The following is a 13,515-nucleotide window of genomic DNA, read 5'->3' as shown; positions in this document are numbered from 1 at the left end:
CACCAGCCCCTCACTCCCTCCCCCCCAGGTGCCCAGTCAGCTAGCCCGCCTCTTCCCGGCCCCGCGGCGCCCGCAGCTCCAATCAAACCCCCTGGGCTGGCGCCACGTCGTCCGTAGCTGGGCCCAATCGGGGCGGCCAGAGGGTGGCAGCGCCAAGTTCTCACCTTTTCCTGGAGCTCAGAACCCCCCAACGGGTCCGCAGCCGCCTCTGCGGCCACCCCAGAGCCTGGCCCCCAGGCATTCCTGGCCCCGGCAGGGAGGAGGAGGGCGGGCACTGGCAGAAGCGGAGGGAGCGGGGCACCCCGCCCTGCCCTCAAGGCCAAGGGAGCAACCCGCCCCCTCCTCCTGGTTGGGCTAGCCGCGCGCGCGCGCGCCCAGCTCCCGGGGCCCAAGGTCACCCAGGAGCCGCCTTGGGACCCCGAGGGGAGGTGGCGCCCTCGGAGGCTGAGCAGCAGACACTGAGCCCAGCCAGAGAGCGGTCGGTCCCTCGGCTGCCCCACCCACCCATCTCCCGCCCTAGGCGGGGGAGTCGATGGGGGTGGCACCTACTGGGAGGAGACCGGCTCCGGGAACCCTGCGCCTTCCCCAAGAGCATCCCCTGGCGCCAGGACACCTGCCGGCGAGAGGGCACTGCCCCCTGGGCTCCTCCGGCCCTAGTGGAATTAACGCGGGCCAGCCACCCTTCCTCCTCAGCTGCCCAGCCGAGCGCTCCTTCCTTTTCCCTTCGCTCTCCGCTGGAGGAAGCCAGAGCAGGTAAGGAACCCGGGGGGGAGGGGAGCCGAGGAGGACCTGGGCCCCCCTCCTGTAGTCTGCCCCCAGGACCTACCTGCGTGCTGGCCCCAACACTGCCTGTGACCAAGCTCCCCCAGGGAGGGAAGCCCAGCTCAGGGTTGGGCCGGCCTCCCGTCCCCCCTCCGCGGACACCCGCCCAGGGCCAGGCTCCAGCTGTCCGAGTGCGAGCAGTCACCTTCCTCGCCTTTTCCTACAGCCCCTCGGCGATCGGAAGACTTTTGCTCGCTGGCCTGGCCTGGCTTTGCGGGCGTGTTCAAAGCCGCCGAGTTCCCCCAACGGCAGCCGCTGCCTTTCCGCCAGAGTGCAGAGAACGGAAGACGGGGAACCTGGCCTGTGGCCTCCGGCCGTGGCTTCACTTTGAAGTGGGACAGAACTTGCTGTGACTTTTTGCAGTTTTAGTTGCGGGTGCGGGCCCCCCCCCCCCCCCCCCACTGATAGCGTAACAGGTGCTGGGGAAGAACGTGCCGGTAGCCAGAGGCAACCAGAAACCCCGACAAAGTCTGACTCTGCGTTTAGAAACGCTTCGATTCCCCAAGCCCTGCCAGCAGTCATTCACAGCCCACCGAGGTAGCCCACGGTTTTTAGCCTCTCGTGGATTCCCAGACGTGTTCTGACTCTGCCCAGTGTCCTAGCTAGAAAGTGGCAGACTGCCTGGACTGGAATATGGCTCGCCCAACTTCAGGCAGGACGCGGTGGCTTCTGGTATCTGAGGTCTAGGGTTCGAATCCTATCTCTTATGCCGAGTGCCTGGAGAGCCTTGGGCTAGTCTGGACCGGATGGCCTCTGAGGTCCCTTTCAGCTCTAAGAAGTAGCCTGTGGGAAAGGAATTTTAACAATCGGTCACTGCCCTCCTTGGGGCCACAGCCCGATTGTGAGTTCTTCTCACCGAGGGCCCCTGAGAGCCAGGTAGAGCATCTGCCATGGAAGAGCAGATTCAGAGGGGAAGTCATAGAGGCAGGGTAAAGGAGGCATTTCTGGCCCTCAAGACCAAAATTCAGTGGAAGTAAGCCTAGTTCTGGGTGGGAGGCTCTTGAATTGGATCCTTTGTTTTCCATTCATCCCCCTCCCTTCTTTTTCTATCTCATTCAAGTATTCACAGGTCTAAAGTGGCATTTCTTAAGCCCTTACCTTCTCTCTTGGAATCAAAACAGAGTATTGAAAGCACTGGGCCATGTGACTTGCCCAGGGTCACACAGCTAGGAAGGAGTGCATTTTTCATGCACGCAGAGCCTAACAAAATTGAGGCGCTGGGATGCTCGTGTGTGCATGAAGGGCTTCATTGGCAGTCCTGTGAAGTCTTTCTCAGAATGTTATTAAGTGAATGGAATATAAAGGAAACCCTACTGTGGGGGAAAAGAATTATCTGAGTGTTTTAAACAAGCTCAAGGGCCCCAGTCTAGCACCTCCCTCAAGCTCTCCAGCTGACCAAGTAGCGATCCAGGGAAAGAGGCCTCTGACCATGAAGGCGGAAGAGCTCTGTTCTCCTCTCTCCCCGGGGGCCTGCTCCCTGTGTAAATCTGGACCAGGCACTCAACCTGCCCGAGCCAGTTGGGTTAGGTGACCTCTAAGGGTCATTCCAGACTAAGCTCTTTTGATCTTAAACTAGGAGATGCCACATGTAGGGACACTTACCCATTGCACCACACTGTCTCCCCTCTGGGGACCGAGGGAAGTCCCGCAAGAACCCCAAAAGACCCACCTGGGACCATAATCTGGTGTCTCAGCCCCCCATGGGTCAGCTGCACTCTGGATCCCCCCCCCATACCGATTGAGAGAGAAAGGGAAGGGGTGGGGGCTCCGCCTGGGCAGAAGAGGTTCTGACTGCTTAAAAACGAGAGCCTGGTGCCCTCACCTGTTCCTCGGCAAGCCTCTGCGGGCTGCAAAAGTGAAGGCAGCTATGTCTGAGAGGCCCGCCCCGCCCCGCCCCGCCCCCTCGACTTTTTCATCCTCCACCACACCAGGGAGGCCTGGGCCAAGCTTGGTTAAACACCTGTTTCTCCATGGAAAGGCCTCCAGGGCCCGAGCCTTCCTCTCCCAGGGCGAGCGCAAAGTCTGTCCGTACTGAGTGGACAGACCTGGCTGGTTTCTACCCCACCCCCACGGCCTTGAACTCCCAGGGAGCATTCCCCTTCAGGACCCAGTGGGTCGGGCCGCCCTTCTGGGGCCCATCTCTTGGGAGGCAGCCTCCACTCTCTGCGAGCTCGGGACAGCGCTTGGGGGGAGAGGGGGAGCCCAGCTGATCCCACTGCCAGGTACGGGGGCGGGGATGAACTTGGGGTTTGGCCTGCACCCCGTGCGGAGGGGCGGGGGCAAGAAGGAAGAGTCACGGAGCTTGGCTTACTCTCCCTCCGCAGGGCAGCGCCCCCGGCTTCAGCTGGGAGGGGGCGGCGGTGATGGCAGACAGCGGCGGCTCCAGCAGCCCTGGCCCGGGCAGCGGCAGCTCGGGCCCCTGGTGGAAATCGTTAACCTCCGGTAGCAAGAAGAAGGGCAAGGACAGCGGCGGGGCTCCGGGAAGTGAGAGACCGCAGCCTCCAGCCTCAGCGGCGCCACAGCCCGGGCCCAGGGAGTCCTCTCCTCCCGGCCGGGACCCCAGCGAGCTTCCCAGGCTCGAGGGCCCGGCGGGGGAGAAAGCGAGCGGCAGCCGCCGCAACCTGAAGATCTCCCGGTCTGGCAGGTTCAAGGAAAAGAGGAAGGTGCGAGCCACCCTGCTCCCCAAGCCCCCGGACGAGCCGGACTGCCAGTGCGCCCCTCACGACTCCAAGCGGTAGCCCCAGCGATGTGCGGCTCGGCCCCTGGGGCTGTGGCAGGTGCCGGGCAGCTCCCAGGATTTTGCCTTTGAGGAGAAACCAGAGGCTGCCGGTGGGATTCAAGCTGATAGCTTTCCTGATTCCCCGCGTCCCTCCTCCAGCCCCGATTTCGATTTGGAGAGTGAGAGGAGGGAATTCTCCAACTCTGCTCAGCCAAAGCGGAGCTTCTCGTGTGGTTCGGGGCTCATCCCTGAAAAGAAAGTGCCTGGACAGTGTCTCCCGTATGGGAAAGGCACTTTAGACGGGTCGTAGCAGCCCACCGTGGGGCCAACATGCTGAGGACCATTTCTGCAGACAAGTGGAAAGCGCTCGAACCAGACCTGGGCTTTGCGTCTGTGTGACCTTGGGCAAGTCAAGACCCCGCTGGCTTTTCCTCTTCTGTGAAGTGAGAGGGGCAGGCAGACGAGCTCCAAGGGCCCTTCCTGCCCCCCAGTCTATGGTCTTGGCAGCCTGGACTTCTTCCCATCATGCACTCCCAAGCTGGAATAACTGGGGGGGGGGGGCGGGGGGCGCATTAAAAGTGCCGGCCGTGGCCCAGTTTAAGATGACTCCTGTTTCTTTCTTTTGTCCTTTCGTGAAACCCATCCAATTTAAAACAGCAGAGTCTTGGGAACAGAGAGTTAATCATTTGCCACCCGGATTACAGCTCCAAGGCCCGAACTAGGAGAACACTTTGCAGAGACAGCAGGGTCCAAAGCTGTAAACGGCATGATTTGCAAACCAAATTCGGGAGTGGGGAGGGGGATGGGAAGGGGGAACCAAGCCTTTCTGCCCAGACTCACCTTTTATTGGGCAGCGTTTTCCTCGAGGATTGGGTTTCCCATTGCTAGTAATCCAGTCTTTTCACCCTCCATAGGCAGGCGACCTTTGGGTGACTGACAATGAAACAGGGAGAGAGTGACTCCAGCAGGTGGACGGGACCTTTTCCATTTTGGCAAAAGAGAGCCTTTTTTCTGGCCCCCTCTCTGCTTCAAACGACTTCTGTCTGCCCCAGCAGGCTCTTGGACAGCTCGAGAAGCCACAGGTGAAGCTTTGTGACCAGAATGTGTCTCTTTGCTCTGCTCTTGTACTCCAAGAAAGAGAAAGGGAATCCCCCCGGCTTTCAGGGAGTTACAAGAGAGCGATTGTCACAGGAAGAGGCTGGGGCCACTGCGCTTATAAAGAGGGAGAAACTCATGAAATACAACCCTTGGCTGCGAGGCTTCCAGCTTTTCAGTCATTTATAAGCCAGGAGCTGCATGACATCTCTGGATTGGGCTGGAAAGAGGGAGCCAGGGTGCCTCTCTCTGTTTAGATGTACTTTTGTATATATGTATATTTTTAAAATGCAGTGGGGGGGAGGGGCAGCTGGGTTGCTCAGTGGATTGAGAGTCAGGCCCAGAGATGGGAGGTCCTAGGTTCAAGTCGGGCCTCAGACACTTCCCAGCTGTGTGACCCTGGGCAAGTCACTTGACCCCCATTGCCTAGCCCTTATTGCTCTTCTGCCTTGGAACCAAAGCACAGTATTGACTCGAAGACAGAAGGGAAGGGCTTAATTTTAAAAATAAAATAAAATAAAATGCAATTGGGTCTGGGGAAGTAGCCAAACACGCAGACTGTCAGGTAGCTGGTCATCTGAATTGAAGTAGAGGAGGGACAAAAGACACGAAGGTGACAAGGAGGGAACTGACATGGAGCCACCAGAATAAATGCAGCAAAATCAGAAGTTGATATTGTTTTATATGTGAATATCCAGAGACCAAATACTTCTCAAAAGGAGTAATTGTCAACATGTGTTGAAGTATGCTGTTGAGTCTGTGGAGGCGTTTTGTTTTAAATATATTGTTCATTGGGGGGGGGGGGCCTCTGGGAATAGACATCAGTATTTCATCCTGAGAGGTCACAGCAGAGGAGAAATAGGGCTTTGGATTTTTTCCCCCATTTTAACAAAAAGAGGACTGAAGAGAAGACAAGAAAAGGTGGGGAGGCAGGAAGTAGAAATAGGACTGATTGTTGGGAGAGAAGGTCAGGAGGTCTGTGGGGCCAACTAGAGGAATTTAATTGGTGATAACGTCGAGGTAATCTGGGGGGAGTTCTGGAAAACTAGCATCAAGTCCTTAAAAACCCCAACCAAATAGTAGAAAATTAAAATAATAATAAAAACTATTTTCAAAGGAAATACCACCTGTAAGGGGTTTCTTGGGAAAACAGTAAGTTAAAAAAAAATTAAGGCCAAAAAAATGCAATTTAGAAGTGAAATGGCAAATATTCCTTATGTTTATAATAGGGCTTCATGGTATCATGTATGGAATGTGTCAAACTGGCTCTGTGCCCATGGACAAATCACCTAACCTCTCTGAACCATCAGTAAAGAAGAGGACAGAAGTAATGCTTGCAGCACAGACCTTGTATCTATGAATCAAATGATAGGATATGTAAAGCATTTTCCAAACTTTAAAATGCTATGTGAAAGTCAGCATTCTTTTTCCCCCTTCAAAGACTTACCTGTGAGCTCATCCATTTGGGAGTTCCTTCCAGCCATACAGATCAATTCCTGCCCTTCCCAGCATGCCTTTTGTCCATTTCCTCTCCAAGGCTCCCCACCGGAGAGTCAGAGAGTAGATCTGACCCAACAAGCTGGAGGCTTTTGTCATTTACTCCTAAAATGACCTGATAGGAAGGCTCTGACTCTGCATGCAGCCCTGACCGGTGAGCAGCCTGTCTCCTCTTGCTGTCATGGACTCTGAATTGCATGCTCATCAGTAACATTCCTGAACGTAGTCCAACTTTCCCCAAGTTTCCTCCAAATGAACCAACTTTGCTGGGTTCCCACCAGGTCACTAGTAACATCATTCCATCACCCTCTTGTAAGTTTTCTGGCTATATAAAAGCATCGCTCGCATTGGGTTAAGTCATACAGTGATAGAATCATGTGGAGCTTGGATTGCTGGGATCACCAGATGCTTATTGAAGTTAACATTATTCTGACACTGCCCTGAGGAAAAGTTCCACAAGAACGATGGAAAATCAGAGAAAGCAATCATGTTGAGATAGCAAAACTGTAATTAGGCAAGTGCAAAAAAAGACTAAAAGGTGGGGAATGGTGATTTTTCAGCCTGTTTCAAATGCAAAACTGCATACATTCAGTTTGTGATGTCTTGAGAGAAATGGTTCAAAGCGGCTTACTGTAGAACTTATCAAACAATTGAGCATAAAATCAAAATCAATCCAATAGAAAATAATCTTCTAACCCTAAACTCCGAGAAATGCTGATGCCTGGGATTGCCCTGCCTGTTTGCCTCAACTTACTTTCCTGGATCCTACCAATTCTGTGCCCTCAGGAGTTTGATTGGAAATTGGAAAGGCCCCTCCTGAAGTTGGTGGCCCATGGACAGCTTACATCACAAGTCTCCAGGATGTTTCTCAACGCCTTTTTGGTCTCCTTGATCTGATTCTGACCCAACTTACTCTAAGAGCTGCCTGTGCACTCAGGTGATTTTGGTCACCCATGATATCATCTCTGATACCTAGATGCCTCTGTTTCTGTTTCAAAACACTCAACAAGCATTTTTTAAAAAATCCTTGCCTTCTGTCTTAGCATCACTTTTGAGCAGCAAGGGCTAGGCAGTAGAGGTTAAATGACTTACCCAGATCACTCCGATAGGAAGTGTCAACAAGCATTTATCAGGTACCATATATGTGCTGGACTCTGAGCCTGTGATATAAAGAAAGGCAAAGCCCAGTCTCAGCTTTCCAGGAGTTCACATTTAAGAGGAAGACAACATACAAACAACCATGTATAAATGAGATAAGAGGCCCAATAAATTGGGGGTGATCTCGGAGGAAAAGCACCTCAGAGAAGATGAGATTTAGCAGAGACTTGAAGGAAGCCAGGAGGCAGAGATGATGAGGGAGAGAACTCCCACTGTGGAGCACAGCCAAGGAGGCCCATGTCATTAGATCAGGGAGAACATGGGGGATGTAAGGTGTAAGAAGACTGGAAAGGAAAGAAGAGACCAGATGATGGAGGGCTTTGAAAGTTAAAGAGAAAATTTTATATTTGATTCTCCAAGCAACGAGAAGTCACTGGAGTTGCTTGAATGGGGGACACTCCCATTGTTCCCTAAGAAAATAAATTTGATCATTGATGGGGGAGACTTATAGAAAGCATCCCCCCCCAGCAGCAAGCTTTGTATTAGTCTCAAGGGTGGCAGCAGTAAGAGAAGAGAGAAAAGGCCTTTGGGAGGGAGATTGTAAAAGAAGAATCAACAAGGCTTAACAGCAGATTATATAGAGTGATGAGACAGAAAGAGAGACAGAGAGACAGACACTGAGAGAAGGGAAGAGGGAGAAAGAGACAGAGAAAAGCAGAGACAGAGAAAGACAGAGACATAGACGGAGAGGGAGATATTTAATATTTGTTTATTATTTGATTAAAGAAAATGCAGCTTAGAATCAGAGGGGTCAATACTTGGAGAAAAGAAAGACAGAGTACATGAGAGAGAAGTGACAGTCAACTTGAAAGTGAGAAATAATCCATGAAAGAAAGAAAAAGTGACTCTGAAGAAGCCCCCTCCCATTCTCCGGCTGGCAATGTTCATGGGGCTGGGGTGATGTTTTTTTTTTCTTAAGCCCTTACCTTCTGTCTTGAAATCAATACTGTGTATTGGCTCCAAGGCAGAAGAGTGGTAAGGGCTAGGCAATGGGGGTTAAGTGACTTGCCCAGGGTCACATAGCTGGGAAGTGTCTGAGGCCAGATTTGAACCTAGGACCCCCTGTCTCTAGGTCTGGCTCTCAATCCACTGAGTCACCCAGCTGCCTCCATGGGGTGACTTTCTTGCTGGGTTTTGGAAAATGAGCGGGCAGTCGTCACTTCCTAAAGGTCTGGCAAGGACAGTGAGCCTTTAAACCTTGAATTTATTCTTAACTGGAGCCTAGTAGGGAGAGAAACCATTATCTGTGAAGCAAGCCAAGTCCCTAAGAGAAAAGATCAATGGGAATCGGGGCTAGTATTCTAATTAAAGATAATTACAACAGGATCTGGCTGGCAGGTTGGATGGGGGGGGGGGTTGTTTTGTTTTTCCTTTTCTTTTTGGAGACTTTCCAAATCAAAAGGAGAAACAGGATGAGGATTTTATGATAACGATGATGTAAGTCCACACTGGAAGTTACAAGGTGTATCTATCAACTGAATTGCTCATCCATAAATAAGAGTACACATGCAGGGAGTGGAGGCTCTGACTCTGCTGCCTTATTTACTAAGCAAACATCTGAGAGATGCAGATGGTGGGAGAGAACAGGGTGGGCACCTGCACACGTGAATGCACGAGAACTGGAGAGCCCAGAATGTCAGCATCTGAGTTGGAAGAGACCCCAGAATCCCTTCTAATCTAATCATAGGATCCTAGATTTAGATCCCAAAAGAGACCTTTGGAGCCATCAAGTCAAACTGCCTCATTTTTCAGGTGAAGAAAAGGAGACTGCCAGAGGTTAAGTGACTTGTTCAGGGTATCAACTAAGTGTCTAGGTTAAGAGTCGAACAAAGGTCATTCAATCCAAGTCCAGTGCTCTATCTACTGAACCACCTTGTCTAAAGAGGCCATCTTACTTTCACTCAAAGGTTTCTACCAAAACAGAATCCATCATTTCCCAAGGCAGCCAACCCCACAGTTACTGAGCTCTAATTAACAGGAAGAGTTTTATTCCCCTAGAACCCAACTCTGTGTCTCTTATTTCCATCCATTACACTAACTTCTGCCCTCTGGGGCCAAATACCTAATCTCTCTTCCATACCCCAGCCCTTCAAACACTTGAACATGGCCACCATGTCCTCCTTGAGTCTTCCCTTCTTTGCTGACCAAACTTCCTTCTCTACTTCCTTTAACTGATCCACTTGTGGCATGAACTCAAGATCCTTCACAGTCCTGGTTGTCTTCTTTGAACATTAGGATGGAAGTTCCATTAAAAGGTAAGCTCCTTGGGGGCAGCTGAGTAGCTCAGTGAATTGAGAGCCAGGCTCAGAGATGGGAGGTCCTGGGTTCATATCTGGCCTGAGACACTTCCCAGCTGTGTGACCCTGGGCAAGTCACTCGACTCCCATTGCCTAGCCCCTACCACTCTTCTGCCTTGGAACTTGGAACACCATATTGATTCTAAGATGAAAGATAATGGTTTAAAAAAAGAAAAAAAAAGGTAAGCTCCTTGAGGCTGGGGGCAGGGCATTGTATCCCTGGTGTGTAGCCCAGTGCTTGACAAATAGAAACCTCTTAATACATGTTTGGTGATTGAATATGCTCCAGTTCGTCAATGCCCTTTTTTAAAATGAGGCAAACAAACAACCAGGCTCCTTGAGGCAGGCATCTCCAACAGGTGCCCCTTCTTTCTCTCCTCTTACTCTTAACTCTCTAGAGCCTGGTTTCCAGCCTCATCTTTTCATCGAAGCTGCTCTCTCCAAAGTTAGTGATGATCTCTTAATTATCAAAGCTAATGGCCTTTTCCAATCCCTCTTGACCTCTCCGTAGCCTTTCATACTGTCCGTCATCCTCTTCTCTCGAGAATTTGGTGACGTTGCTTCCTCCCAGTTCACTTAGCTGTCCGACCACTCTACAGCCTCCTTCGCTGGATCTTCAACAATGCCGCCACCACCATGTTCTGTCTTGGGCCCTCTTCTCGTCTCCCTCCAGATTATTTTTCTTGTTCTCTCATCAACTCCCTTGGATTCAGGTACCTGGTGAGAGATAATGCCAACATTTACTCATCCAGCTCAACCTTCTCTCCTGATCTTCATTCTCATATGTCCAACTGCCTACTAGACCCCTAAACAAGATGTTCCCCAGACAGCTTATACTCAGCATATCCAAATCGTAACTCATTATCTTTTCCCCCAAACTCTTCCCTCTTCCTAACTTTCCCATTACTGTCAAAGCCATCACCGGCCTCCTGGTCAGAAAGACTCAGTTCCTCATGCTCTGTGAACCCCCCAGATCCAATCTGGAGCCAAGTCTTGTTATTCTACTTAGTCCTACTCTCTTGTATTTGCCCCTTTCTGTTTTCTGACACTCTGGGTCCTCTTCTCCTCCATCACAGCCTGCTGATGGGTCAGCTTGTCTTATGGCCCCGCTCAAGTCCATCTTCTTCTCATTTGTCAAAAGGACCTTCCTAAAACCCAAGTCCAGCAGTCGGATTTATTCAGACACTCTCTAGACTCCAGAATCAAATCCAAAACCCTCGGTTTGTCTTTTAAAGCCTCCCATAACCTGACCTCTTTCGACCTTTGCAGTCGTCTTACACCTTCCTCATTCAGTCACTCTGCCCTCCTAACCCAGGAGTCCTCATCTCCTGACTAAATGCTTTTACTGGCCGTTCCCAAGCTGGGAATTCTCTTCATCATCACTGCGGCCTCTTAGATTTCCTGGTTTCCTTCCAGCCAATCCTTCCTAAAATGCCACCTTCTACAAGAAACCTTTCCCTTCTTCTTTAGTGATAATGTCTTCCCTTTGTGATGATCTCCAGTCCTTCCTGTGCGTAGCTTGTTTATACCTAGTTGTTTTTATGTCATCTCTCCCGTTAGACTGTGAGCTCCTGGAGAGCAGGGACTGTCTGACCTTTCTTCGTAGTCCCTAGCCTTAGTACTGAGCCTGGCACATCTTGGATGCTTAATAAATGGTTGTTGCCTTGATTTGGCATCCTAGGTATATTCTGATCCCCTGGAACTACCTCCTCCTTCATTCATTCTTGGCACTAAAGTCTTTTTTTAAACCCTTTCATTCTGTCTTAGAGTCAGTACTTAAGTATCAATTCCAAGGCAGAAGGGCTAGGCAATGGGAGTTAAGTGACTTGCCCAGGGTCACACACCTAGGAAGTGTCTAAGGCCAGATCTGAACTCAATATCTCCCAGACACTAAAGTCTTGACACTTAATGCAGCCCAAGAGTACATTTGTTTATTGGATTACCATGTCTAATGATTTTCTCTGTAGCTGGATCCTTCCAACTACCCCAGAACGAATTCCATGACTTTTGAGGTTTGGGAGATAGAATGTACATTAGACCAATCTATCACTTAAAAGATACAGGTTTAGGGGGCAGCTGGGTGAGATTGAGAGACAAGCCTAGAGACAGGAGGTCCTGGGTTCAAATGTGGCCTCAGATACTTCCTAGCTGCATGACCCTGGGCAAGTCACTTCACCCCCATTGCCTAGGTCTTACCCCTCTTCTGCCTTGGAACCAATACACAGTATTGATCCTAAGATGGAAAATAAGGGGATTTTTTTTTGTTTGCTTGCTTTTAATACAGGTTTAGTAGATAAATTCTTTTGATCTGCTTCATGAGCTGGCCATGAATGAATTAGGTTCCCCCAGGGTGCTTCAAGAACCCTTTGGAGAAGGGGAGAGCACATGGTCTCTACTGCCCTGGACACCAGAACTGGATAGAGCCAGAAGTCTCACTCCAGGTCCAGCCAGCTGACTTGAGGTTCAGGGCAAACTGCCAAGCTTTTGAAGAGTCTGGATTTCCTTGTCTACAAAACAGATATGGCGGAGCTCTGAAAAACCTCCTGTGAAAGGCATCAAAGAATCCTCGTTCCAGTTAACTCCTGAGAAGCCAGAGAAGAATGACCAACATCTGGAGTGCTCTCAGGAGGCAACGTGAGGAGGAGATAAATCTTCCAGCTTTAACATTCACTCTGTCTGATCCCCAAATTAGAGTAGCCATTTGCCTCCGACTCAGAGCAAGCCAGTCTCTGTTGGCTTCCAACCCCATCCCTATCCCTAACCCTAACCCACCTTGCAAGGCTGTTTTGAATTTGAAATCAGACAATCTGGGTCTGACGCCCAGCCCTGCCATTGGCTCCCTGCATGACTTGGGTGAGTCAGTTTACATCTCTGGGTCTTTGTCTCCTTGGCTGAAAAATTAGGGGATTGAAATCCAAAAGCTTTAAGATCGCCTCCAGCTCGAATCCGTGATCTTCTGTGAATTAGTATTGCTCTCTCAGCCTTAGCCCATGTAGACCCCCCTTTCCCCCCCATCCTGCACTCTTTCCAAAATGGACCATTCTCCGTCACCACATTCGGTCTCCACACTTCCCCACCTCTGGGTTTTGGCTAGCTCATTCCCAAAGCCTGGAATGGCCTCCCCACTGTGAATGAGCATTTACAAAGGGCTGCTAACTATGTAAAAGGCAAGAGTCAGGCAAACCCAGCTCCAGGTGTGACCTTGGACAAGTTACTTAACTCAAGCAGCTCTGGAAGGCCCCGGGGGGTTATTTTTATTTTTATTTCAGTATTTTTCCATGGTGACATGATGCGTGTACTTTCCTCCCCTCTTCTCCTCCCCCCTGCCCCCTCCTAGAGCTGACAAGCAATTCCGCTGGGTTATATGTGTATTATCACTCACAACCTATTTCCATATTCATCATTTTTGTAATAATCTTTTAAAAACCAAAACCCTGCATCCAATACTCATATAAACAAGTGAAAAATCAACTGTTTTCCCTCTGCATTTCTGCTCCCACACTTCTTTCTCTGGATGTGGATAGCGTTCTTTCTCTTAAGTTCCTCAGAATTGTACTGGATCATTGCATTGCTCTCAGTAAAGTCGATTACATGTGATCATCCCTCAATGTTTCACTCTCTGTGTACAATGTTCTCCTGGTTCTGCTCCTCTCACTCCGCATCAGTTCATGGAGGTTGTTCCAGCCTCCATAGAATTCCTCTACTTTATTATTCCTTTTAGCACAATAGTATTCCATCACCAACATATACCACAATTTGTTCAGCCATTCCCCAATTGAAGGGCACCTCCTCATTTTCCAGTTTTTTGCCACCACAAAGAGTGCAGCTATGAATATTCTTGTACAGGTCTTTTTCCTTATTATCTCTTTGGGGTACAAACCCAGCAATGCTATGGCTGGATCAAAGGGCAGACAGTCTTTTAATTCC

At 50.3% G+C, this 13,515-nt stretch overlaps 1 protein-coding gene across 2 annotated transcripts; it reads left to right on the top strand.

Annotated features, from left to right (window-relative positions):
- The first annotated feature begins 352 nt into the window (after positions 1-352).
- PRR15 (proline rich 15) lies at positions 353-4,142 on the top strand. Of its 2 annotated transcripts, none has more exons than XM_007505264.3 (2): positions 353-753; positions 3,147-4,142. In XM_007505264.3, the coding sequence occupies exon 2, from the start codon at positions 3,186-3,188 to the stop codon at positions 3,558-3,560; it is 375 nt and encodes a 124-aa protein (XP_007505326.2). In that variant the 5' UTR covers positions 353-753; positions 3,147-3,185; the 3' UTR covers positions 3,561-4,142. The 2 variants fall into 2 exon arrangements, with proteins under 2 accessions (XP_007505326.2, XP_007505327.2); XM_007505265.3 differs by lacking the exon at positions 353-753 and adding an exon at positions 2,721-3,044.
- The last annotated feature ends 9,373 nt before the right edge of the window (positions 4,143-13,515 follow it).

Source organism: Monodelphis domestica, chromosome 5 (genome assembly GCF_027887165.1).
Source record: "Monodelphis domestica isolate mMonDom1 chromosome 5, mMonDom1.pri, whole genome shotgun sequence".
NCBI lineage: Eukaryota > Metazoa > Chordata > Mammalia > Didelphimorphia > Didelphidae > Monodelphis > Monodelphis domestica.
The sequence above is the reverse complement of the archived record's forward strand: the minus strand, read 5'-3'. Positions and strand labels throughout refer to the sequence as shown.

What these genes read in the sequence shown, in the direction of transcription:
- PRR15 (XM_007505264.3), top strand. Translation starts at nt 3,186, where the DNA reads ATGGCAGACAGCGGCGGCTCCAGCAGCCCTGGCCCGGGCAGCGGCAGC.